The sequence below is a fragment of the Stenella coeruleoalba genome, assembly GCF_951394435.1.
Source record: "Stenella coeruleoalba genome assembly, chromosome: 2".
NCBI classification, from domain to species: domain Eukaryota; kingdom Metazoa; phylum Chordata; class Mammalia; order Artiodactyla; family Delphinidae; genus Stenella; species Stenella coeruleoalba.
In genome coordinates this window covers 157,298,362-157,318,637 of record NC_137147.1, presented here as the reverse complement: position 1 = coordinate 157,318,637, position 20,276 = coordinate 157,298,362, and the positions used below count along the sequence as shown (strand labels likewise).

General features: G+C 40.1%; 1 protein-coding gene across 1 annotated transcript in view; it reads left to right on the top strand.

The window, feature by feature from the left end:
* The first annotated feature begins 1,474 nt into the window (after positions 1-1,474).
* GDI2 (GDP dissociation inhibitor 2) overlaps positions 1,475-20,276 on the top strand; it is a 45,281-nt gene continuing 26,479 nt past the window's right edge. Inside the window, exons 1-3 of the mRNA XM_079912535.1 lie at positions 1,475-1,731; positions 12,825-12,932; positions 16,853-16,952. Coding sequence (XP_079768661.1) covers positions 1,687-1,731; positions 12,825-12,932; positions 16,853-16,952 — 253 coding nt within the window. The 5' untranslated portion in view covers positions 1,475-1,686. The remainder of the gene's footprint in view (positions 1,732-12,824; positions 12,933-16,852; positions 16,953-20,276) is intronic.

The window sequence follows — 20,276 nt, the reverse complement described above, 5'->3', positions numbered from 1 at the left end:
AGTGGTTGGGACTTCACCTTCTAACTAGGGGGTACAATCCCTGGTGAGGGAGCTAAGATCCCGCATGCCTCCTGGCTAAAAACCCAAAACATAAAACAGAAGGAATACTGTAACAAATTCAATACTCTAAAAATGGTCCACATCAAAAACATCTTAAAAAAAAATTGTAAATTTAAGCAGCTTTCTTCTCCCTCCCCCTCACCCCCCCAAAAAAGTCCATCTTCCAATATAATATACCTTCTTAACCTCTAGTTAGGGGTGAAGAAACATTGTAAAAAATTGTTATTCTTTCCTGAATCAGTGATTTAAACATGAAGGAAGGCAGATCTGTCTACCAAGATTTACTTTATGCTATCATGCTATTCATAGTAGCACTTATCCAGCTATGTTTGAGAGTAAATCTTGAAAGAAATACCAACTCTTGTCTGCTGAGTATGCAGACCTGTCACAGGCTGAAAACACAGGTTGTCAAGGCCTTTAGGAAAATTACCTTTATAGAAGGCCTGTATAGGGTCTACTCTCTGGTTGAGAACACAAGCCACTGCTTACACCTCACCCAGAGCTGGAGATGCCAAATAGAATCCTAAAAAAAGGTGTGTGTGTGTTTGGAGGGCCGGGCAGTCAGTGGTAGAGGGAGTGGAAGGCAAACAGGGACTCTTTCCTGCTACACTCATGGCGTAAACCGATGCACATACTGGTCAGCTATTTTTACAGCTGGTTTAAGTTATAGCCCTCAGTAGGCTCAGACCTGCTTCCAATCAAATCTGGCCTTCCCCTTTATGCGAAGGGTAACTTTTTAAAAGGAAGATTTTTTGTTCGTTTTTCGTTTTTTAAAATTCTTCTAAATTTCGTAAGGCTGCACAAGTGGCAATGCATCAAGCAAGGACGACATAGGGCGGGAAGTAAGAGAAAACAGTGATTTCTGAATTCCTTAAAATATGTTGGGTCCTTTTTCCTTCAGGAAAGGGAGGCAGGATAGAAAGAAAAGCAAGAGAAGTTGCAAAAGACCAGCCTAGGCGCGCCGTAGGTGCGCAGGGGGCTGAGCCCCAGCCAGGGTCAGGTCACATGGCGTCAGCTCCGGGTCTGCGGGGCCCGGGGCGGCCGCTCGCTGTCCTGGCCCAAAGTCCAAGGGCGGCGGCAAGGCTCCCGCTGGGCGGCGGGAGTAACGAACTGGACAGCTGCCTCCCGGCCGCAAGCATGCTCCCGCCCCAGCCCTCGGAGGCCAGGGCGCGACCGCCTCCGCTCCCAACCACGGCAGCAGTCCGCCGCGTGGAGAGCCGGATTCCGCAAGGGGCACGGCCCGCCCTCTTCTCGCGAGAGGTAGGAAAAGAGGAAGGTTGGGCTGGCGATGGGGATCTAGCCAATGAGCGAGCGGGAAGGGCGTGATCGACGGCCTCCTCTGAGCCCCGCCCCGGCTGCAGAGGCCCCAGTCGCCGCCCGCCTCTCCTTCTCTCCCTTCTTGCACTCCCTTCCCTCCCCGCCCCGCTCTTCTCTTTCCGTCTGAGGTGGCGGCCGGCTCCCTCCTCGCCAGCTCCGTTTTCCCTCTGCTCCCGCTTCCCTTTTCCCTTGTGCCCGGGCCCGGCCTGAGCGCTTCCTCCGCCTCCTCAGGGTGGCCGCCTAGCTCCCGACCCCTAGAGTACTGCGCCTTTTCTTTTCTCTGGTCTTCCGTCCGCGCCCGGCCCCGCCATGAATGAGGAGTACGACGTGATAGTGCTGGGCACCGGCCTGACGGTGAGGCCCGGCGGGGAGGGCGGGGGTCCCGGGGCCGGGGGCCGGGGTTCAGGGTCGGGAGAGGGCTGGCCGCACGCCTTGCTCAGCCCCCTTTTCCCCATCCCCGCGGGCCGCGCCGCGCCTCGCCTCGCCTCCGAGGGTCTCCGGGTGGGGCCGGTTTCCGCCGCGGTCTCGGGCCGCGCTCTGGAGCGGAGGCGGGTCGGGCCTGCGGCGGGGCCTGCGGGCCGGGCGGCGCATCGGGACGGGGAGGAGACACCGGGGGATGGAAAGCCCGGTCCGGCAGGTGCCTGGGCGGGTTGTGACGGCCGAGTAAGAGTAGGTGGGAAACGAGAGTCCGCTCTGCTGCAGCAGAGGCCGGAAAAGCCCGGATTGGTGTATTGATGCGTCTTCCTTACGGGTTGATGGCCTCTCGCGATTGGAAACAGAAAAGCAGCCGGCGGAGTGGGGGAGGGTGGAGGCCAATCACAGTGGCATTTCCTACTTAGACTTCAGCCTCTACTACTAGTCGGTGTCGGTGACGAGTCACTGGATAATCACTGTTTGGTAGGTAATTAAGTTCAATGAACTTACATTTTTGGAGAAAATTAGATTTCATCCTCCTGCCCCACTCCAGGTGAGAAGCATTATCCTTTTCTTTTAACCACCCTCCCATCCCACTTGAGCAACTGTAGAATGGAAATGAGTTTTCTCAAAATTTGTCTAGTCCATTCTCACCTGGCCTTTGCCATCTTTTACTTTTGTGTGGTCTGTCCTTGCCTACATTGTCTCTTCTGGAGGCTTTCCCCTGAGAAAGAGGTTGGTGATAGGGTGCTAGAGGCCAGGTTCTCTATTACTGCATGGTGTGCGTAATACCATGGTAAATTTATTTTCCTGGCTGTCTGCTTAGAGAACTTTAGATAATATTCTGCAAATAATACAGGCAGATGTTTTACTTCTTTTTGTGCTTTTAAAGGAAAATGAAGACTATTCATCTTGCAAAAGAATTCCATTTGAAGAGAGGACCATTTCCGTTATCAAAAGTTTTTTGGAAATTTGAAATTCTGACATTGGACTGCTTTGTTTTAAAAGATGAATACTGATTTTGATCTTGCGTATCCCATATAAACTGATCTCAAAGTCCGGAGTCATTTAATGTAAACCACTACGAATTTGTTGAAATGCATTGTAATCTCTCAAGATGGAATTAACATTTCTTTCAGCTAACACTCCAGAGTAACTATTTTAGATTTCTCTGGACAAGAGAAAACTGTCAAACTTGCATTTGGCCAGTTTTTTAGGAAAAGATTGTTGGGAACTAGAATGGCACTTTTCTGGCATGTCATTTTTCTATTTATGGTGATTTATGGTGATTGTTGGATAATACTCATTTCTGAATGCTTCATTATGTTTCAGCAGTCCAGAAAAAGAAATGGGACTGGCTAGGAAATAGTACCGAATAGATGAGATTGTTTACCTAGAAAGCTATTTAGTCATTTTGAATGTGAGGTATTGGGTTGAATTTCTTTTTTGATGGTGAGTTGGAAGACTGTTGGATGCCTAAATGAATAGCCTACCCACTGCAGGGTGTTTTTTTTTCATTTTCTAAGTGCTTAATTGGGATTCTGAGCTGAGCTTATTAGTTTGTGGTGGATTTTGCCCACTGGAATGGGCACTGTTGTTGCCAGCATATTGTAAGAGCTAGTTAGTTCCACTGTTTTTCTACGGTTATTGCTGGTCTTTCAGATTTGCTCTTGATTAGGGCAGTTAAACACGGACAAATAAGTGCAAATCCTTTCTCATGCAGGTTTCTATATGCCTAATTCGGAAGTATCACTTTGTCTCAAAGAGGGCACAGTCTTATTGCATAACAACCAAGTTAAGATAATGCACCTTATTTAAATTTTCATTTGGATCAATTGTGACCGTTTTGGTGAATGATAGATGCATACTTAACTAGTAATCAGATACATTTCTGCTGTCATTTATTATTTTATTTATTTTTGGCTGCATTGGGTCTTCGTTGCTGCACGCCGGCTTTCTCTAATTGTGGCGGGGCGGGGCTACTCTTCCTTGCGGCACACGGGCTTCAGTAGTTGTGGCACGTGGGCTTCAGTAGGTGTGGCTCGCGGGCTCTAGAGCGCAGGCTCAGTAGTTGTGGCGCACGGGCTTAGTTGCTCCGCGGCATGTGGGGTCTTTCCGGACCAGGGCTCAAACCCGTGTCCCTTGCGTTGGCAGGTGGATTCTTAACCATTGCGCTACCACGGAAGTCCCGGGATGATTTTTTTTTTTTTTTTTTTCTGGACGCGGGCCTCTCACTGTTGTGGCCTCTCCCGTTGCGGAGCACAGGCTCCGGACGCGCAGACTCAGCGGCCATGGCTCACGGGCCCAGCCGCTTCGCGGCATGTGGGATCTTCCCGGACCGGGGCACGAACCCGTGTCCCCTGCATCGGCAGGCGGACTCTCAACCACTGCGCCACCAGGGAAGCCCCCCGGGATGATTTTGATAGTGATAAAATCTTATACCCTCATTTTTAGTGATACAGGGACTTTGATTACTTAAATGAAGAGATCACCAAAGTTAAAAAGCCTCAAATTATAATTAACTTTGAGTAATTGGTGTGAACATACCATTTACTTTTCTTAATTTTTGATTTATAAATATTTAGTGCCTGAGATTTAAGAACCTAAAAACAGGTGTGTGCTATCAGTTGTGGGTACCAAATACTGCATGATGCCTGTGTGTCAGTGCATTTTTTAGTGCGATTAACTTGTTACTTTTAATATAAAGTGTAAGGAAGTGTTGGGGTTTCTCTGTGTTGCCTAATGTTGTCACTGTTTTGTATCGATTGTTACATCTAAAATAAGGTCATAATAGTGCACAAATATTGATAGTAACTTTGATAAAGAAGGCATAAAACAATTTAGTATAAACTAGAGCAAAATCTTCATTCTGTCTAGGAGAAATGGAATATTTCATATAATTGAGTTCTTTAAGGAAGTGAGGGCTATCCCTTTAAACCATAACTTTTAGATAAAAACCTTTCAAATGGTATCACAACTTCTTTAACAGACTAAGGAACATAGTTAATGTACTGATAACAAAGATTTCACATCAGGAGGATTAATTACTGTTATGCTATAACATAATGAAGCCATTGAGACCTAGGGAGCTTTGTAGGAACTTTGGCCTCCTTACTAAGTCCTCTTAGACTGCTCAGCTTTGGGAGTTAGTTCTACCGTCTACTTTTCATTTTTTCCTCTTTGCTTACTTTGGTTAGGCTGGTGACTGTCGACAGCCTCTGACCACTTAATTTGCTGTTTCTGATTGACTTTGGGCTTGGCAATAAATTCATGAGTCTTCTTAGAAATAGTAATAAATAATAAAATAAGGGTAACTAGCTCCACAGCTGCTTGTGCTTCCGAGCAGTATTTTGTTTTGTTTTGTGCTGCATGGTAATTTTCGTAAGGAGTTTTGAATCGAAAAGGACACTTTAGTGATATCTAACCAGATTATTCTCAGCAGTATTTGTTTAAAACATTGTTTTATATCCCAGCCATACTTTTCCTCCTTTCTCTTTATTAAAATTTTGCGACTTCAAAGAGGAGTTTTTGTACCGCATTTAAAAATCTTGAATTGCCTTTTATATTTACTCCTTGACAATCCTTGCCATTGCTATTTGAGTTCTATGGACAAACAACTTTCTGTCCACTGCAGTAGTGATCATAGGACCAATGTGTTCAAATGTCTTATTTTTGGAAGGTATAAATACTGTGTAGGCAGTTTGTATTTTAAATCAGCCTTAAGCATACTGGTCCAGTAGAGTAGAAGTAAAATCAGACATATTTCAGCATTTCGAGGTAGTAGTGAGGCATTTGGTTGTGAAGACCGCTAGGTAAACGTTTGGCTCGCATACGTGATACCCTGCAGTTACCCTTATGTCCCCTCTCACAGTACCTGATTAAAGACTTACTGGAGTAAAGACTTACTGGAGTAAACTGGCCTACTCAGTTTCAGTTACCTGTGACTGTTGTGCTCGATTATGGGCAATAAAAAGGCAAACACACCTGTCTGTGAGTAGCTTCTTCTCATGTGGGGGTAACTATAATATGAGTTAATATGAGAAAGTACTAAGTGCCATAAGGGAATTCACACATGTGGGAATTCAGATAGGGGAATCAGAAAAACCTGCATAAAGAAGGAGTTATTGAAGTTGGCTTTTAAAAATAATTGATAAGCAGGGTAGGGGGAAGGGGGTATTAGATGAAGGTAATCAAAAGGAACAAACTTAAGCTATAAGATAAGTACTAGGGATGTAATGTACAACATGATAAAGATAATGAACACTGCTGTATGTTATGAATGAAAGTTAAGAGCGTAAATCACAAGGAAAAATGTATTTTTTCCATTTCTTTAATGTTGTATCTATGTGAGATGATGGATGTTAACTAAACCTATGGTAATCATTTCATGTTGTATGTAAATCAAATCATTATGCTGTACACCTTAAGTCTTTACCGTGCTGTATGTCAATTATATCTCAATAAAACTGAAAAAGTTTAAAAAAATATTGGTAAGTTTTGAACATGAGGAGGAATGATTTTCTAGGCAGAGAGAGCAGTGTAAGTCAGTATTAAGAAAAGGATATATATATTTAGGGGATAGGGAGTTTATTTAGTGTGAAACAGAAGGTATGAAGAGGTGTAATGGAAACAGTGTTGGAAAGAAGGTATATCACCAAGGATGCTGAAGATAGTAGGTTAAGAAGTTTGAATTTTATCTTCTAGGCCAACGAGAGAGGGTTTTGAGCAGGAATGACCTAATTAGAGCCAAATTTCAAGAAAAGTTATCCTTGACAGCTTTTAATGAGATGCATTAGAGGGACAGAGACATTTAAAGAAACACTTATTCTGCTGAAAACTAACTTCCACTTTTATTGTTATTGCTGTAAGACGTATACCACTGAGATTAAATGATTTAAAAGTTTTCTAGCTAATATATTTTCTAGATAAGTATAAAGACACTTTTCTTTAAGATGACTTATTAGGTACCTTGTTTTCCTGATCACATTTTTGTGTGCATTTACTTTGTTTCTTTTTTTTTTTTAAATCACTCCAGAACTTTAAAATGCAGGAGGATTTAGAGTGTTAATAGTGTTTAGTTTGGTCACTTGGAAGTTACATCAGAATTTTTTTTTTTACATCAGAATATTAACGTACTCTGGTTCTATTCTCTTCCAAGCCTGAGTTGCCCTCTAAGTAGGAAGGGGGGTGGGCATTAACTTTTCCAGGATACTGGGATACTATTTTAGTACCAGTGGCCTTCGCAATTGTGTTTAGGTTCGTCACAGTTCATATTTGGGAACACCATACAGGCTGCTTCACTACGTAAGAGGTACTTCGCCTAGTGTGTTTAGGTGCTGTCCGTTTGAGTTAGTTACTCTGATTATTGCAAACCTAGCGCTATGTGTAGGTGCTGAAGGGAAGTGAGCCTCAGTATCACTGATTTGGTCCTTCCTGACCATCACCGCACCCACACATCTGCACAGACTAGAATTTTGCTGCAGCTGAACTTCAAACATTTAGTTTAATCTGGTTACCTCTTTATGTAGGCCAACATGAAGAACCAGTTGGGTGGCAGATGCCATTATCTTAACTTGGATTCTGGGCCTGAGCTCAGTTTGGATGAAAGACCCACCTGAGATTGCCAGGCATCCTATGTGCATCATTAATGCATGCATGCATGCATGCATTTGTTCACTTATTCATGCTGAGCACCTAATATGCTCTAAGCACTAAAAATAAAAAATAAATAAGGCATAATAGCAAACAAAACACCAAAAAAACTTGGATTCTGAAGATGGCTTTACAGTTTTAGTTATTTTGGTTGTGAGTCTGTATATTCTTATCCTGTTAGGTCAGTTGTGGGTGAGCTTGAAATTAAGTGTGGAGCACTCTCATCTGTTAGTTTTAAAACTAATGTGTTCGTTAATATTCATTCATATATGTTTCCTGGTAAAAGTTATCAGTATTCTTGACATAGATGATGGATGGTCCAGGTTGTCTAGTGTGAAAAAAGGAAATTCACTTAGAGTATTTTCTCTGACTTTGATGTGCTTTGCTTTTTATTCTGTATTCACCAGATAGTAGTAGATTTTAATTTTGAGTTGTTAATTTGGGAAGATACTAAAATTTTGGGATCATTAATATATACCCTATACTCAGATGTGATTGGTTTTATCAGTGAATTAATGACTTCATCCCATGTTGTAAAGTAAAATTTAAAATATTACATTTGTGCTTCTATGTATTCTCTTGGCATTGTAAAAGCAGTCTTTTATAGATGGGTTTAGAAGAATCAGTGAACCTGCAAATTATTAATTAGCTTTTAATATATTTGCTCCAAGTGATGCCTTTAAAGGTAGTTAGTATCAGCTCTTTGGACTGCTGAATCTTTATATTCCTGGGTCCTTTATTAGGCCTCAGCCTTCAGTGCTTCCTTTGGAGCCATGGTCCAGTGAGTGGGTCATGCTTATTTGCAGTGAAGTATGAAAAGTTATATATAGAAGCTGTGCAACACTCAAAGTTGCTTGCTGTGATTTTGCTTCCAAAAGTTGAACAGTGAAGTCTACTTTTTGTCAACTGGAAATGTGACTATTTGGTTTTCCTTTGTTTATGTCATAATCTGTTTTTGAGATTGTAAATATTCTACTTTCATATAATATATTGAATCATATGTTAGTACTTCTTTAGATTTTTTTTTTTAAGCAAGTGATTTGCTTTTGATAATATTGGAGTTAATTTTTACAGTTAAAATACTTTCGGTTCTGTTTATCAAGACCTCATTAAGAAAGTTAAAAGTCAAGCTGTGGAATGGATGAAGATATTTTCAATATATATATAACCAATAAAGCACTTTTAAATATCTAGAATATATAAGGAATTTTTATATAGTAGTAAAAAAAAGAAAGCCCACTTTAAAAATGGGCAAATAATATGAATAGGCACTTATCAAAAGAAGGTACTACAATTATCAGTAAACTGTGAAAAAGTGCTCAGTCTCATTATTTGTCAGGCAATGTAAATTAAACCATATCCTAACTAGAATGACTAAAATTAAAAGGCCAGAACAAAATGTTGGGCAAGGATTTGAAACAACAGGAACTTTCATATACTGCTGACACAGCTTATGAAATTGGTACAACCATTTTGGAAAGCTGTTTGGCAGTATCTGTACTCTCCTTGATGTCTATCCAACAAGTGCATACATAAAAGACACATTGAGAATGTTTATAGAGCATTATTTGTAACAGCCCCAAACTGGAAACGATCCCAATGTCCACCTGTAATAGAATGGACAAATAAGTTGTGGAATATCTGTGTGGAGTATTCATTCAAAAGACTCCTATGGCTTTGTTACCCGCAGCGTGGTCCATGAATCAACTGCTTCTGCAACACCTGAGAACTTACTAGAGGTGCAGACGGTTATACCCCTCACCCCAGATACGCTGAATCAAAATCTAGTTTCCCAGGTGTTTAATAAAGTTTGAGCAGCACTGCTTTACTAGTGGTTCTTGAAACTGGTCCTGGACCAGCAGTATTCTCACCTGGGAACTGGTGAGAAATGCAGATTCTCAGGCTCCACCGCAGACCTGCTGACTCAGAAGCTCTGGGGGTGGGGCCCTGCGTTCTGTTTTAGCAAGCTGTCCCGGTGATGTGGATGCAAAGTAAAGTTTCAGAATCTGCTTAGAATTTACATTTCTAACAAGTTCACAAGGTGATACCAAATCAGGAGCTCTCTTTGAGATCCACTGTTGGTAGGGCTAGGCAAACCTGTAAAAGTCCACAGCTTTTTCAGGCCACTTGGTCTTTGTCACAGCTACAGTTCCAATGTGGTACAGTGAAAACAGCCAACATGTAAATGAATGGGCATGGGTGTTTACTGGTAAAACTTTATTTACAAATATAGCCTGCAGGCTGGATTTGGCTCCTGTACTTTAGAGACCTCTGCCGTATAACAGTAAGAGTAAGAAAGTTTCTATTGCAAACAAAACATGGATGAATCTTGTAAACATATGTTGACCAAAAGGTGTATACAAGAAGTGTATACTACAAGATTCTGTTTATTCAGAGTTCAAAATCTTTCCTCTTAAAAGTCATGAGCGTGGCTGTGGGCTGAGGAGTGGTTATGGCTGGAGGTGGCCTGGAGTGCTCATAATGTTTTTTGATCTAAATAAGAAATGATGCACCCTCTTGGAGTAAAATTTGAACCTGATAGTAACTAATTTAAAATATTTTTAAAATATTAAAATGAATAGTACATTATGGAGGAGAATTTGAGATATGTATGAATTTTTGAAAATAAAGATTTTAGAGTCAGGCTTCTAGGGGGATGAGCTTGTTCTCTGTTGTCTGGAGTCTTGGATAAATTTGAGAAGCACTAGGATTTATAAAGTTACAGAGATTTTCCTTTGTCATTAAAAAAAATAAAGCTCGCATCACCTAAACTCTGGTATAAGGGTTTTGGGTGAATGAATATCCCATCTCTGTGTTTCTTCTCATTAATCCATTAATTGGATTGACTTTCTTGACTGCTCCCCCACCCCATCTTGATTTGGTATGTCTTAGTATATTCACGCTTTGTTTACCTTTTTACTGAGAGTGATGGTTTATAATCCTCTGTTGATTATCAGTTGATTAATGGTTATCCTGGATGCTTCATTTAGGGCTCTAGTTCTCAAACTCTTGGTCTCAGGATCTATTTACACTCTTAAAAATTGAGGTCCCTGAAGAGCTTTTGCTTGTAAGAGTATCTGTCAGTATTTATCCTATTAGAAATCAATGCTGAGAAATTAAAAAAATGTTTTTTATTCACTTAAAGATAACGGTGATAGGGCTTCCCTGGTGGCGCAGTGGTTGAGAGTCCGCCTGCCGACACAGGGGACACGGGTTTGTGCCCCGGTCTGGGAAGATCCCACATGCCGCGGAGCGGCTGGGCCCGAGAGCCATGGCCGCTGAGCCTGTGCATCCGGAGCCTGTGCTCCACAACGGGAGAGGCCACAACAGTGAGAGGCCCGCGTACTGCAAAAAAAAAAAAAAAAAAAAAAAAAAAAAAAAAAAAAAAGATAACGGTGATAAACTCATTACATGTTAACGTGAATAACAGTTTTTTGAAGTATAACTGTTTTCCAAAACAAAAAAATTTATGAGAAGAGTATGGTTGTTTTACATTTTCTGCACATCTCTTTAATATCTAGTTTAAAAGATAGCCGATTCTTATCTGCTTTGGTGTTCAGTCTTCCATAATTTTTGTCATAGCTGAAGTATATGAAGAAAATCAGGCTTTAGACAGATGTGTAGTTGGAAAAAGGAGGAGTATTTTAATAGCCTTTCAGATTGTTGTGGGTATCCTTTTATAATTTACACCTAAACACAAGTGGCAGGGTATTTTTAAAGATTAATTGTAATATGAAATTTGAAACCACATCAGTGAACATTTCTTATTCCGTTACATTAAAATCTGTTAATCTAGCTTGCACTTTGAATTTCTCTTTTAACCTCCTGTATGATTTTGTAACATCATTCATTGGTCACTTGGGAAAGTACTGTTTTACTTAGTAATGCAGGTCTTCTGAATTGTTGACACATTTCATTATGCCATATCAAAAGCTCATATTTGTTAATATCACTGATGTTGTCTGAAAAGTCCTTTAAGTATTGGGGATCTGATGTACCCATGGTGGTGGATATAAGTTTTCCAAAATTCAGATTTTCATTCAAAAATTTTTTTCAATACATTTTATTTATTTATTTTTAATATTTGGATGTGTTGGGTCTTCATTGCTGCGCATGGGCCTTCTCTAGTTGTGGCGAGCAGGGGCTACTCTTGCTTGCATCGGCTTCTCATTGCAGTGGCTTCTCTTGTTGCAGAGCACGGGCTCTAGGTGTGTGGGCTTCAGTGGTAGTGGCACATGGGCTCAGTAGTTGCGGCTCGTGGGCTGTAGAGCACAGGCTCAGTAGTTGTGGCACATGGGCTTAGTTGCTCTGTGGCATGTGGGATCTTCCCGGACCAGGGATCGAACCCGTGTCCTCTGCATTGGCAGGCGGATTCTTAACCATTGTGCCACCAGGGAAGTCCCTCATTCAGAATTTTGACTTTTCATTTTTGGCAACAAATACTGTTGGTTATTTTCCTTGACATTCATTTTTGAGAAAATGTCTGCCAAAATCCTAAGTCTGAGCAATCATAGTCTGTCAGTTATTTTTCCACTTAAAAATGATGATCCGTGGGGCTTCCCTGGTGGCGCAGTGGTTAAGAATCCGCCTGCCAATGCAGGGGACACAGATTCAAGTCCTGGTCCGGGAAGATCCCACATACCGCGGAGCAACTAAGCCCGTGAGCTACAACTACTGAGCCCCCGTGCCACAACTACTTAAGCCCGCACGCCTAGAGCCTGTGCTCCGCAACAAGAGAAGCCACCACAATGAGAAGCCCGCGCACAGCGACAAAGACCCAGTGCAGCCAAAAATAAATAAATAAAAATAAGTATATTAAAAAAAAATGATGATCCATGAAAAAAGTAGCTAGGTCAGCTTACAAATCAGTCACACAAAAGGCTTTCCTTGAGCTAGAATTGCTTTATGTGAACTTCCTGTTTTGCTACACGGGATATTTAAAAGATGGGTGTTCAAGGGTGTTGTTAACAGAGGTGATTTTTAATGCTTCATCAAGGATAGTCTTAAGTGAAACTGGCCTTGTTTTTTTAAACCATGAGTGCCTTGTGGTGAAGAATATAATGACTAGTGCAGCTAGATGCCACCGCCTTAATTTGCTTTATCCACCATTGATCTTCTGCTGTCAGTGCAAGTATAACACAGTGGGAAAAAATGATGTCTTAGTGTTACTATGAAAATAGTTTAAACCTTGGGACTCAGAACACACTTTGAACCCTGGTTGCTTTAGGGCTTTGTCTTTAAAAATTACATCAAATATCGCATATACATAAGTATTAATTAATTACTAAAAGAATGTTTAATGACAGGCTTGTAAAAATTATCTGTTTGAAACATGCAGTAACATTTTCCTTCCTTTGAAGATACTTACGCTTTCCCTGTAGGAATGTATCCTGTCAGGTATAATGTCAGTGAACGGAAAGAAAGTTCTTCACATGGATAGAAACCCATATTATGGAGGAGAGAGTGCATCTATAACACCGCTGGAAGATGTAAGTATTAAAATAAATTAATGTCCCTTTTGTACTTTGAGTCTTTTACTTGTGAATCTCTACTTCTTTATGGATGGTTTTAATTTTGTTTTATTAAATAGATTATCTGTAACATAATTTTCAGGAGCGCCTAGTTTGGGGCTTGTAGATATTTAAATTGTGACCTTTGTTGCCATCTGGAGCAGTTATCTATTCCCTCTCGAAGTTAATAGAGTGTAGACTTGACAGGGTGCATGGAGGGTACCTTTTGATGAAGACCTAACATACGCCAGGCACAGTGCCAGTGCTTTCCACATGGTCTTAGTTATCTTCCCAGTCACTCAAAGAGATTTTATCCCCATTTTTTAGATTGCAAAATAGTTTCTGTGGGCTTAAGATCACGGAGACGGGCTGATAACCCAGGTTATATGATTCCAAAGCTTAGTTCCTTTTTCTTTTAATTTATTTTATTGAAGTACAGTTGATTTACAATGTTATGTTAATTTCTGCTGTACAGCAGAGTGATTCAGTTACACATACATATATATATTCTTTTTTAAAATTTATTTTATTTTCATTTATTTTTGGCTGCATTGGGTCTTTGTTGGTGCATGCAGGCTTTCTCTAGTTGTGGTGAGCAGGGGCTACTCTTCGTTGTGGAGCGCGGGTTTCTCATTGTGGTGGCTTCTCTTGTTGCCGAGCACAGGCTCTAGGTGCACAGGCTTCAGTAGTTGTGGCACGCGGGCTCTAGAGCACAGGCTCCGTAGTTGTGGCACGCGGGCTTAGTTGCTCCGCGGCATGTGGGATCTTCCCAGACCAGGTCTTGAACCCGTGTCCCCTGCATTGGCAAGTGGATTCTTAACCACTATGCCACCAGGGAAGCCCTATATATATTCTTTTTCATATTCTTTTCCATTATGGTTTTTCACAGGATATTGAATACAGTTCCCTGTGCCATACAGTACCTTATTGTTTGTCCGCTCTAGTTTGCATCTTCTAATCCCAAAGTCGCACTCCATCTCTCCTCCAGCTTCCCCCCCCCCTTGGCAACCACAAGTCTGTTCTCTGAGAGTCTGTTACTGTTTTGTAGATAGATTCATTTGTGTCATATTTTAGATACCACATATAAGTGATATCATATGGTATTTCTTCCTCTTTCTGATTTATTTCACTTAGTATGATAATCTCTAGGTCCATCATGTTGCTGCAAATGGCATTATTTCATTCTTTTTTATGGCTGAGTAGTATTCCATTGTATATATGCACCACATCTTCTTTATCCATTCCTCTGTTGATGGATATTTAGGTGTTTCCATGTCAAAGCTTAGTTCCTTTTGCTATACTCTGTGCTTCCTACTTCTTTAGAAAATGAGCACATGAAGCATTTCCAAAGTGTGTTTTACTAAGTATATTTATTTCTCTGTGTGGGGTTTGTTCACCATCTACGTGTATGAATCTGAGCTGTACTGTGCTTTATAGGAGATATATAGATATTGTCAGTTACTTTTAAAATAGTGACTTTGATGAAATAAACTTAATGTTTATATCAAAGAGGGTTTTTCTCTATATTCAGGCATATAGGGAAGTTGAAAGAATAATACCAGTGGAATATTTTTTTGCTTCATGTCTGTTTGTGTTATTGGTTTTGAACCATTGAAAGTAATAGACATGATACTTGACCTAAATATTTCAGCATTCATCTGTGAAGAACAACATTCTCCAACATAATCATAATATCATTATCACACTTAAGAAAATTAACCATAATATCCAGACTATATTGAAATCCCCCACTGAACCCAAGAATGTTGTATATTGCTGTGTAGGAGTGGTTTGTTTTTTTTTTAAACTAGTTTAAGCATTGCCTTTTGTGTTGTTTCCCTTTATTCTCTTAATCTACAAAAGTCTCGCCACCTCTTTTTTTTTGGCAAGTCTAGGCCAGTTTATAAGAAGGTATTGTTGGGCACTTCATACTGCATCCCATAAGGAGGCACAGTGCCTGCATCAGCATCACTGTTCATGATGCTCAATTTGATCTGGTTGAGGTGATGACCACTGACCTCTCCATTGTAAATCATCTGTGGAGTGATGCACTGGCGTCATTCCTTCTTCACCTAGTATATTTATTAGCTAGTGTTAAGTAAGATGAGCAAGCTGTCCTGTTTCTTTTTTTTTTTTTTTTTTGCGGTGCGCGGGCCTCTCACTGTTGTGGCCTCTCCCGTTGCGGAGCACAGGCTCTAGACGCGCAGGCTCAGCGGCCATGGCTCATGGGCCTAGCTGCTACACGGCATGTGGGATCTTCCCGGACCGGGGCACGAACCTGTGTCCCCTGCATCGGCAGGCGGACTCTCAACCACTGCGCCACCAGAGAAGCCCCCCTCTTTTTTTAAATTTAATTTTTATTTTATATTGGAGTATAGTTGATTTATAATGTTGTTAGTTTCAGGTGTATAGCTAAGTGATTTAGTTATATATATACATATATCCATTCTTTTTCAGTTTCTTTTCCCATATAGCTTATTATAGAATACTGAGTAGAGTTCCCTGTGCTATATAGTAGGTCCTTGTTGATTATCTATTTTATATATAGTGGTGTGTGTATGTTAATCACAAACTCCTAGATTATCCGTCCCCTGCGTGTTTCTCCTTTGTTAACCATAAGTTTGTTTTCGAAATCTGTGAGTCTGTTTCTGTGTTTTAAGTTCATTTGTATGATTTTTTCTTTAGATTCCACGTGTAAGTGATATCATATGGTATTTGTCTTCCTCTACTGACTTACTTCACTTAGTATGATAATCTCTAGGTCCACCCATGTTGCTGCAAATGGCATTACTTCATTCTGTTTTACGGCTGAGTAATATTCCATTGTATATATGTACGATATCTTCTTTATCCATTCCTCTGCTGATGGACATTTAGGTTGCTTCCATGTCTTGGCTATTGTAAATAGTGCTGCAGTGAACATTGGGGTGCATGTATCTTTTTGAATTGTGGTTTTCTTCACATATATGCCCAGGAGTGGGATTGCTGGATTATATGGTAGGTCTCTTTTTAGGTTTTTAAGGAAGCTCCATGCTGTTCTCCATAGTGGCTACACCAATTTACATTCCCACCAACAGTGTAGGAGAGTTCCCTTTTCTCCACACCCTCTCTAGCGTTTATTGTTTGTAGACTTTTTGATGAAGGCCATTCTTACTGGTGTGAGGTGATTTGCATTTCTCTAATAATTAGTGATGTTGAGCATTTTTTCATGTGTTTTTTGGCCATATATATGTCTGTGTAGAAATGTCTGTTTAGATCTTTTGCCCATTTTTTGACTGGGTTGTGTACTCTTTTTTAATGTACTCAAGAACTTGGGGGTTTTTATTGAGTGAATATATACCACCTTTGCTTGTTCTGTTCCATCTTAGCAATAGAATTCATGAGTTTGAATGAATATTAAATTTTAAGCTGCAAGCTGCTTTTTAGAGCCTCAAACTCATGTAAATTATAAATTAACTGGAACTAATTTTAATTGTCTTTTCTGATTTGAATAATCCAAAATTTATTTTTAACTCCCTATGTAACCACAGAAGCAAAATTAAGCCTTTGTTAGCTTTTTATTTAATAGAGAATGAACGTAAATGATTTCTACAAATAGTAAGGGATGTTTCTGCAAAACTAGTACATCATAACAAATAGTTTGTTTTGTATTCCTGCTAGTTAAAAGCAAATACACACCACCTCTGCAATATTTATTTTGGCATTCATGAGTTGAGTAATATGTTTAATTTATATATGTATTGGAATAGTGTTACATGTTCTGATTAAAAATGAAATGCACTTGTACTTTACCTCATGTTGGTGGTATTTAGTTATACCAAAATCACTTCATCAAAAAATAGTTGTGCAATGAAAGTTAAATTTTGTTACATTATGTGTGTGTTTTGTTTTGGTTTTAGTTATACAAAAGATTTAAAATACCTGGAGCACCACCAGCATCAATGGGGAGAGGAAGAGACTGGAATGTTGACTTAATTCCCAAGTTCCTTATGGCGAATGGTAAAGAATTCCAGCTTAAACTTATGATAGTACATTGAATCCAATTTGAAAGTAGAAAGTAACTGTTGACAGAGAGTGTTACTCCAGTTATGTGGAAGTGGATTCTGTTGAATGGCAACGGTATGGTGAGTAATAGGGCCCATTAGAGGCATCTAGAGTTGGTAAGTTAAGAATGGAGGGAAGAGGGGGTGACTTCTTAGTAATTGGTTTTGGAGAAACAAAATTATGCTGTGGCATAATATCAGAATTGTAAGCATTTGTAACAGACTTTCCTCTTGATACTTTGGTGACAATCTTAGGTAACTGGGCCTTCAGAAACAGCCATATTAATGTTTTTTTCTAGTTTGTAAGCTTTCACAATTATTTTTTCATATTAATTTTTTCTCATTTTTTTCCTTTTTTCCTTCCGTTTTATTGAGATATAATTGACATACAGCACTGTATAAGTTTAAGGTATACGGCATAATGATTTGACTTACATATATTGTGAAGATTACCGTAGTAAATTTAGTGAAAATCCATCATCTCATAGAGATACAAAAAAGAAAAAGAAAAAAATGGTTTTTTTTCTTGTGATGAGATCTCTTAGGATCCACTCTCTTAACCACCTAGATCCCCTTTAAATGCTGGAAGATAAGGACTCACTGGCAGCTTCCTCCCTTAGATAAGGCCTCCTGAGCTCTCAGGTTCCCCTCAGCTTCCACCACTTCCTACCTTCCCTTAAGCCCAGTCCACCTTGCTCGTTTCTATTACCTGCCTGGCCTCAGTAGGAAATGAGTTTGCAAACTCGTCTGTAACATGCTAGGCTAGATAAGAGAGAAAAGGACAGGCAGGTGGGTGGGCGGGGGATGGGGGGCGGTAAGCAAGTAAATGTGAGTGAGTGAACAGTGAGAGACATAAATGCTCATATTCCAGGTAGGTCCCTTAACTCAGTTAAGGAACTGATCCACACACTGTGTATACTTTCCTCACTACACATGGAACTGGGTGGAACAGACATTTCCCAGGACAGTGTCTTCTGTTCATCAACTCCCATGGAACAGCTGGGGCACCTGACAAAGAATAAAAGGGAACTGAAAACAAATGATTGCATAATGTGTTAATGGCATTGCAGTAGTATAAAAAGTGTGACTTTTTTCAAATAATTATCATAATCAAGTTATATTAAAAGAAAAATTCCTACAAAGGCAATAATTTTGGTGTGCGCAGAATTCCAATCTCAAATCTTAACTTTTGGTAAATAAATACTAATAATATCTTTGTGGCTGCTCTCAAATGTATGCCAGTCAGAAGATCTTCTTGAGGTTCACTCATCAATAGAAACATGGACACATCTCACTGTAATGCAGCAGAAATGGCAGCTATGAAGTCATAAATACGGCCTCAGGTGGCTCCAAGGAACACTGCAGTGGTAGAGTGGATCCACCCTCCTGGTCGGCGACCATGGCTTTCAGCAGGGTTCATATCACAGAACAGAGGGCTCATGCACTGGGGTACTTAGAGATCACCTGATGATTCACTTTGCCTCACGGAGCACGAAGAGTAAGAAGAAACTGGATTCAGTATGCTCTAGTGGGCTTTTTCTTTTCTTTTTTTTTGTGGGGGGAGGTCTTTTGTGTGCTTTAAAAATAATGTGAAGTCCCTAGGTAACACCAAAGAGCTCAGTGAAGTCTGAATGATCTGACACTGTTCAATATACATGAAACTTTAAGACAGCTGAGTGGATTTATTTCTGTACATCCTTTTGAGAATCACTAATATTACTGGTTCACACTTGTGGGTCATTTCTGTTAGGAAATTTTTTAAAGGTATATGAAGGCAGGGAGTAGAAAAGGAAATAAGGCCAAGGCAGAGAGAAGGAGGTGGAAGAGGCGAGAAAACGGAGGAAAGTAATGCCTTAAGACTTTGCAAAGTTCAGTCCATGGACTAAGGGGCACTTGGAGCTGGTTGGAAATGCAGAATCTTGGACGCTACCTACAACTACCCAAGCAAAATTTGTATTTTAATAAGAGCCCCGGGCAATTCCTAAGCAGAATGACGTTAGAGAAGCACTGCCTTAACAGTCCATTGCAGGCTCTTTAATGTCAGAAAAAGGTGACATACGGTGAGAGAACTTCACAAAATGTCTTTACCTGGGCGACCCCAGACCACCTACAAAACCTGTCTGAGCTTCATTTCCTTATCTGTAAAATGGAGATGATAATAATAGTAATGTGATAGGGTGGTTCTGAGGATTGAGGGAGTTGTTAAATAACCCTTTCAAAGGCCTTGGCATAGACTAAGTAATGGATGTTCATTAGATTTTTGTTTTTAAAACGCATCACGGTATTTTCTTAGTTCCTGGTTTAATGGGTATATTATTTTAGAACATTATAATTTTAGCTGTTGAATTTTTTGAAACTTTTTTTTCCCTAGGCAAACTAATAAACTAATCCTTAACACAAACTAGAAATTTAAAGTATACTCTTTTTCTCATATTTTTAGTTAGAGGAGTATCTTTAAATTGCATCTTGTGATTTTTAGCATCTTTTTCTGAGATGACGTTGAAGAACGAAATTGTTTATGTCCCATGATATAAAGTATGTACCACCCTTTCCCCCTTTTTTGAATTTATGTTCTGTAATTTGGGAATATGTTCAGTGGAAAGATCCTATTGGAATTTTCCCTGAAATTTGAAGTTAAATAACTGAATTATCTTGAGGTTAATTGTAAACACAAAATTTTTATTATATAAATAGTAAAATTATTTAATTAAAATTAGAAAACACAGATAAGCAGAAAGGAAATAAAATTTTCATAACCAGAATCTTATTGTTTAGAATCATGGTTAATATTCTGGTGTATCACCTGCCAGTTTCCCCCCCACCTCTTCCCAGTTAACATGTTTTTCAGTCAGTATACTGTGAACATTTAAAAGAGGGAGGGAGGGATGGAACCAGGGGCTGGAGGGGATGATAAATCTCATTGTATACTCCTGGAAGTGTAGTATGGGGATAAAGGCAGTAATTTTCTTTCTTTCTTTAAAAATATTTATTTGGTTGTGTCGGGTGTTAGTTGTGGCAGGTGGGCTCCTTAGTTTCATTCATGAGCTCCTTAGTTGTGGCATGTGAACTCTTAGTTGCGAAATGCGTGTGGGATCTAGTTCCCTGACCAGGGATCGAACCTGACCACCCTGCTTTGGGAGCACGGAGTCTTATCCACTGTGCCTCCAGGGAAGTCCCTAAAGGCAGTAATTTTTTAAGGCTTTTTCCTTTATATTGCCAAATTTTACTTCACCAGTAGACTGAGGCTGCCCCTTTCCCAGTACCTTTACCACTCCCAGAT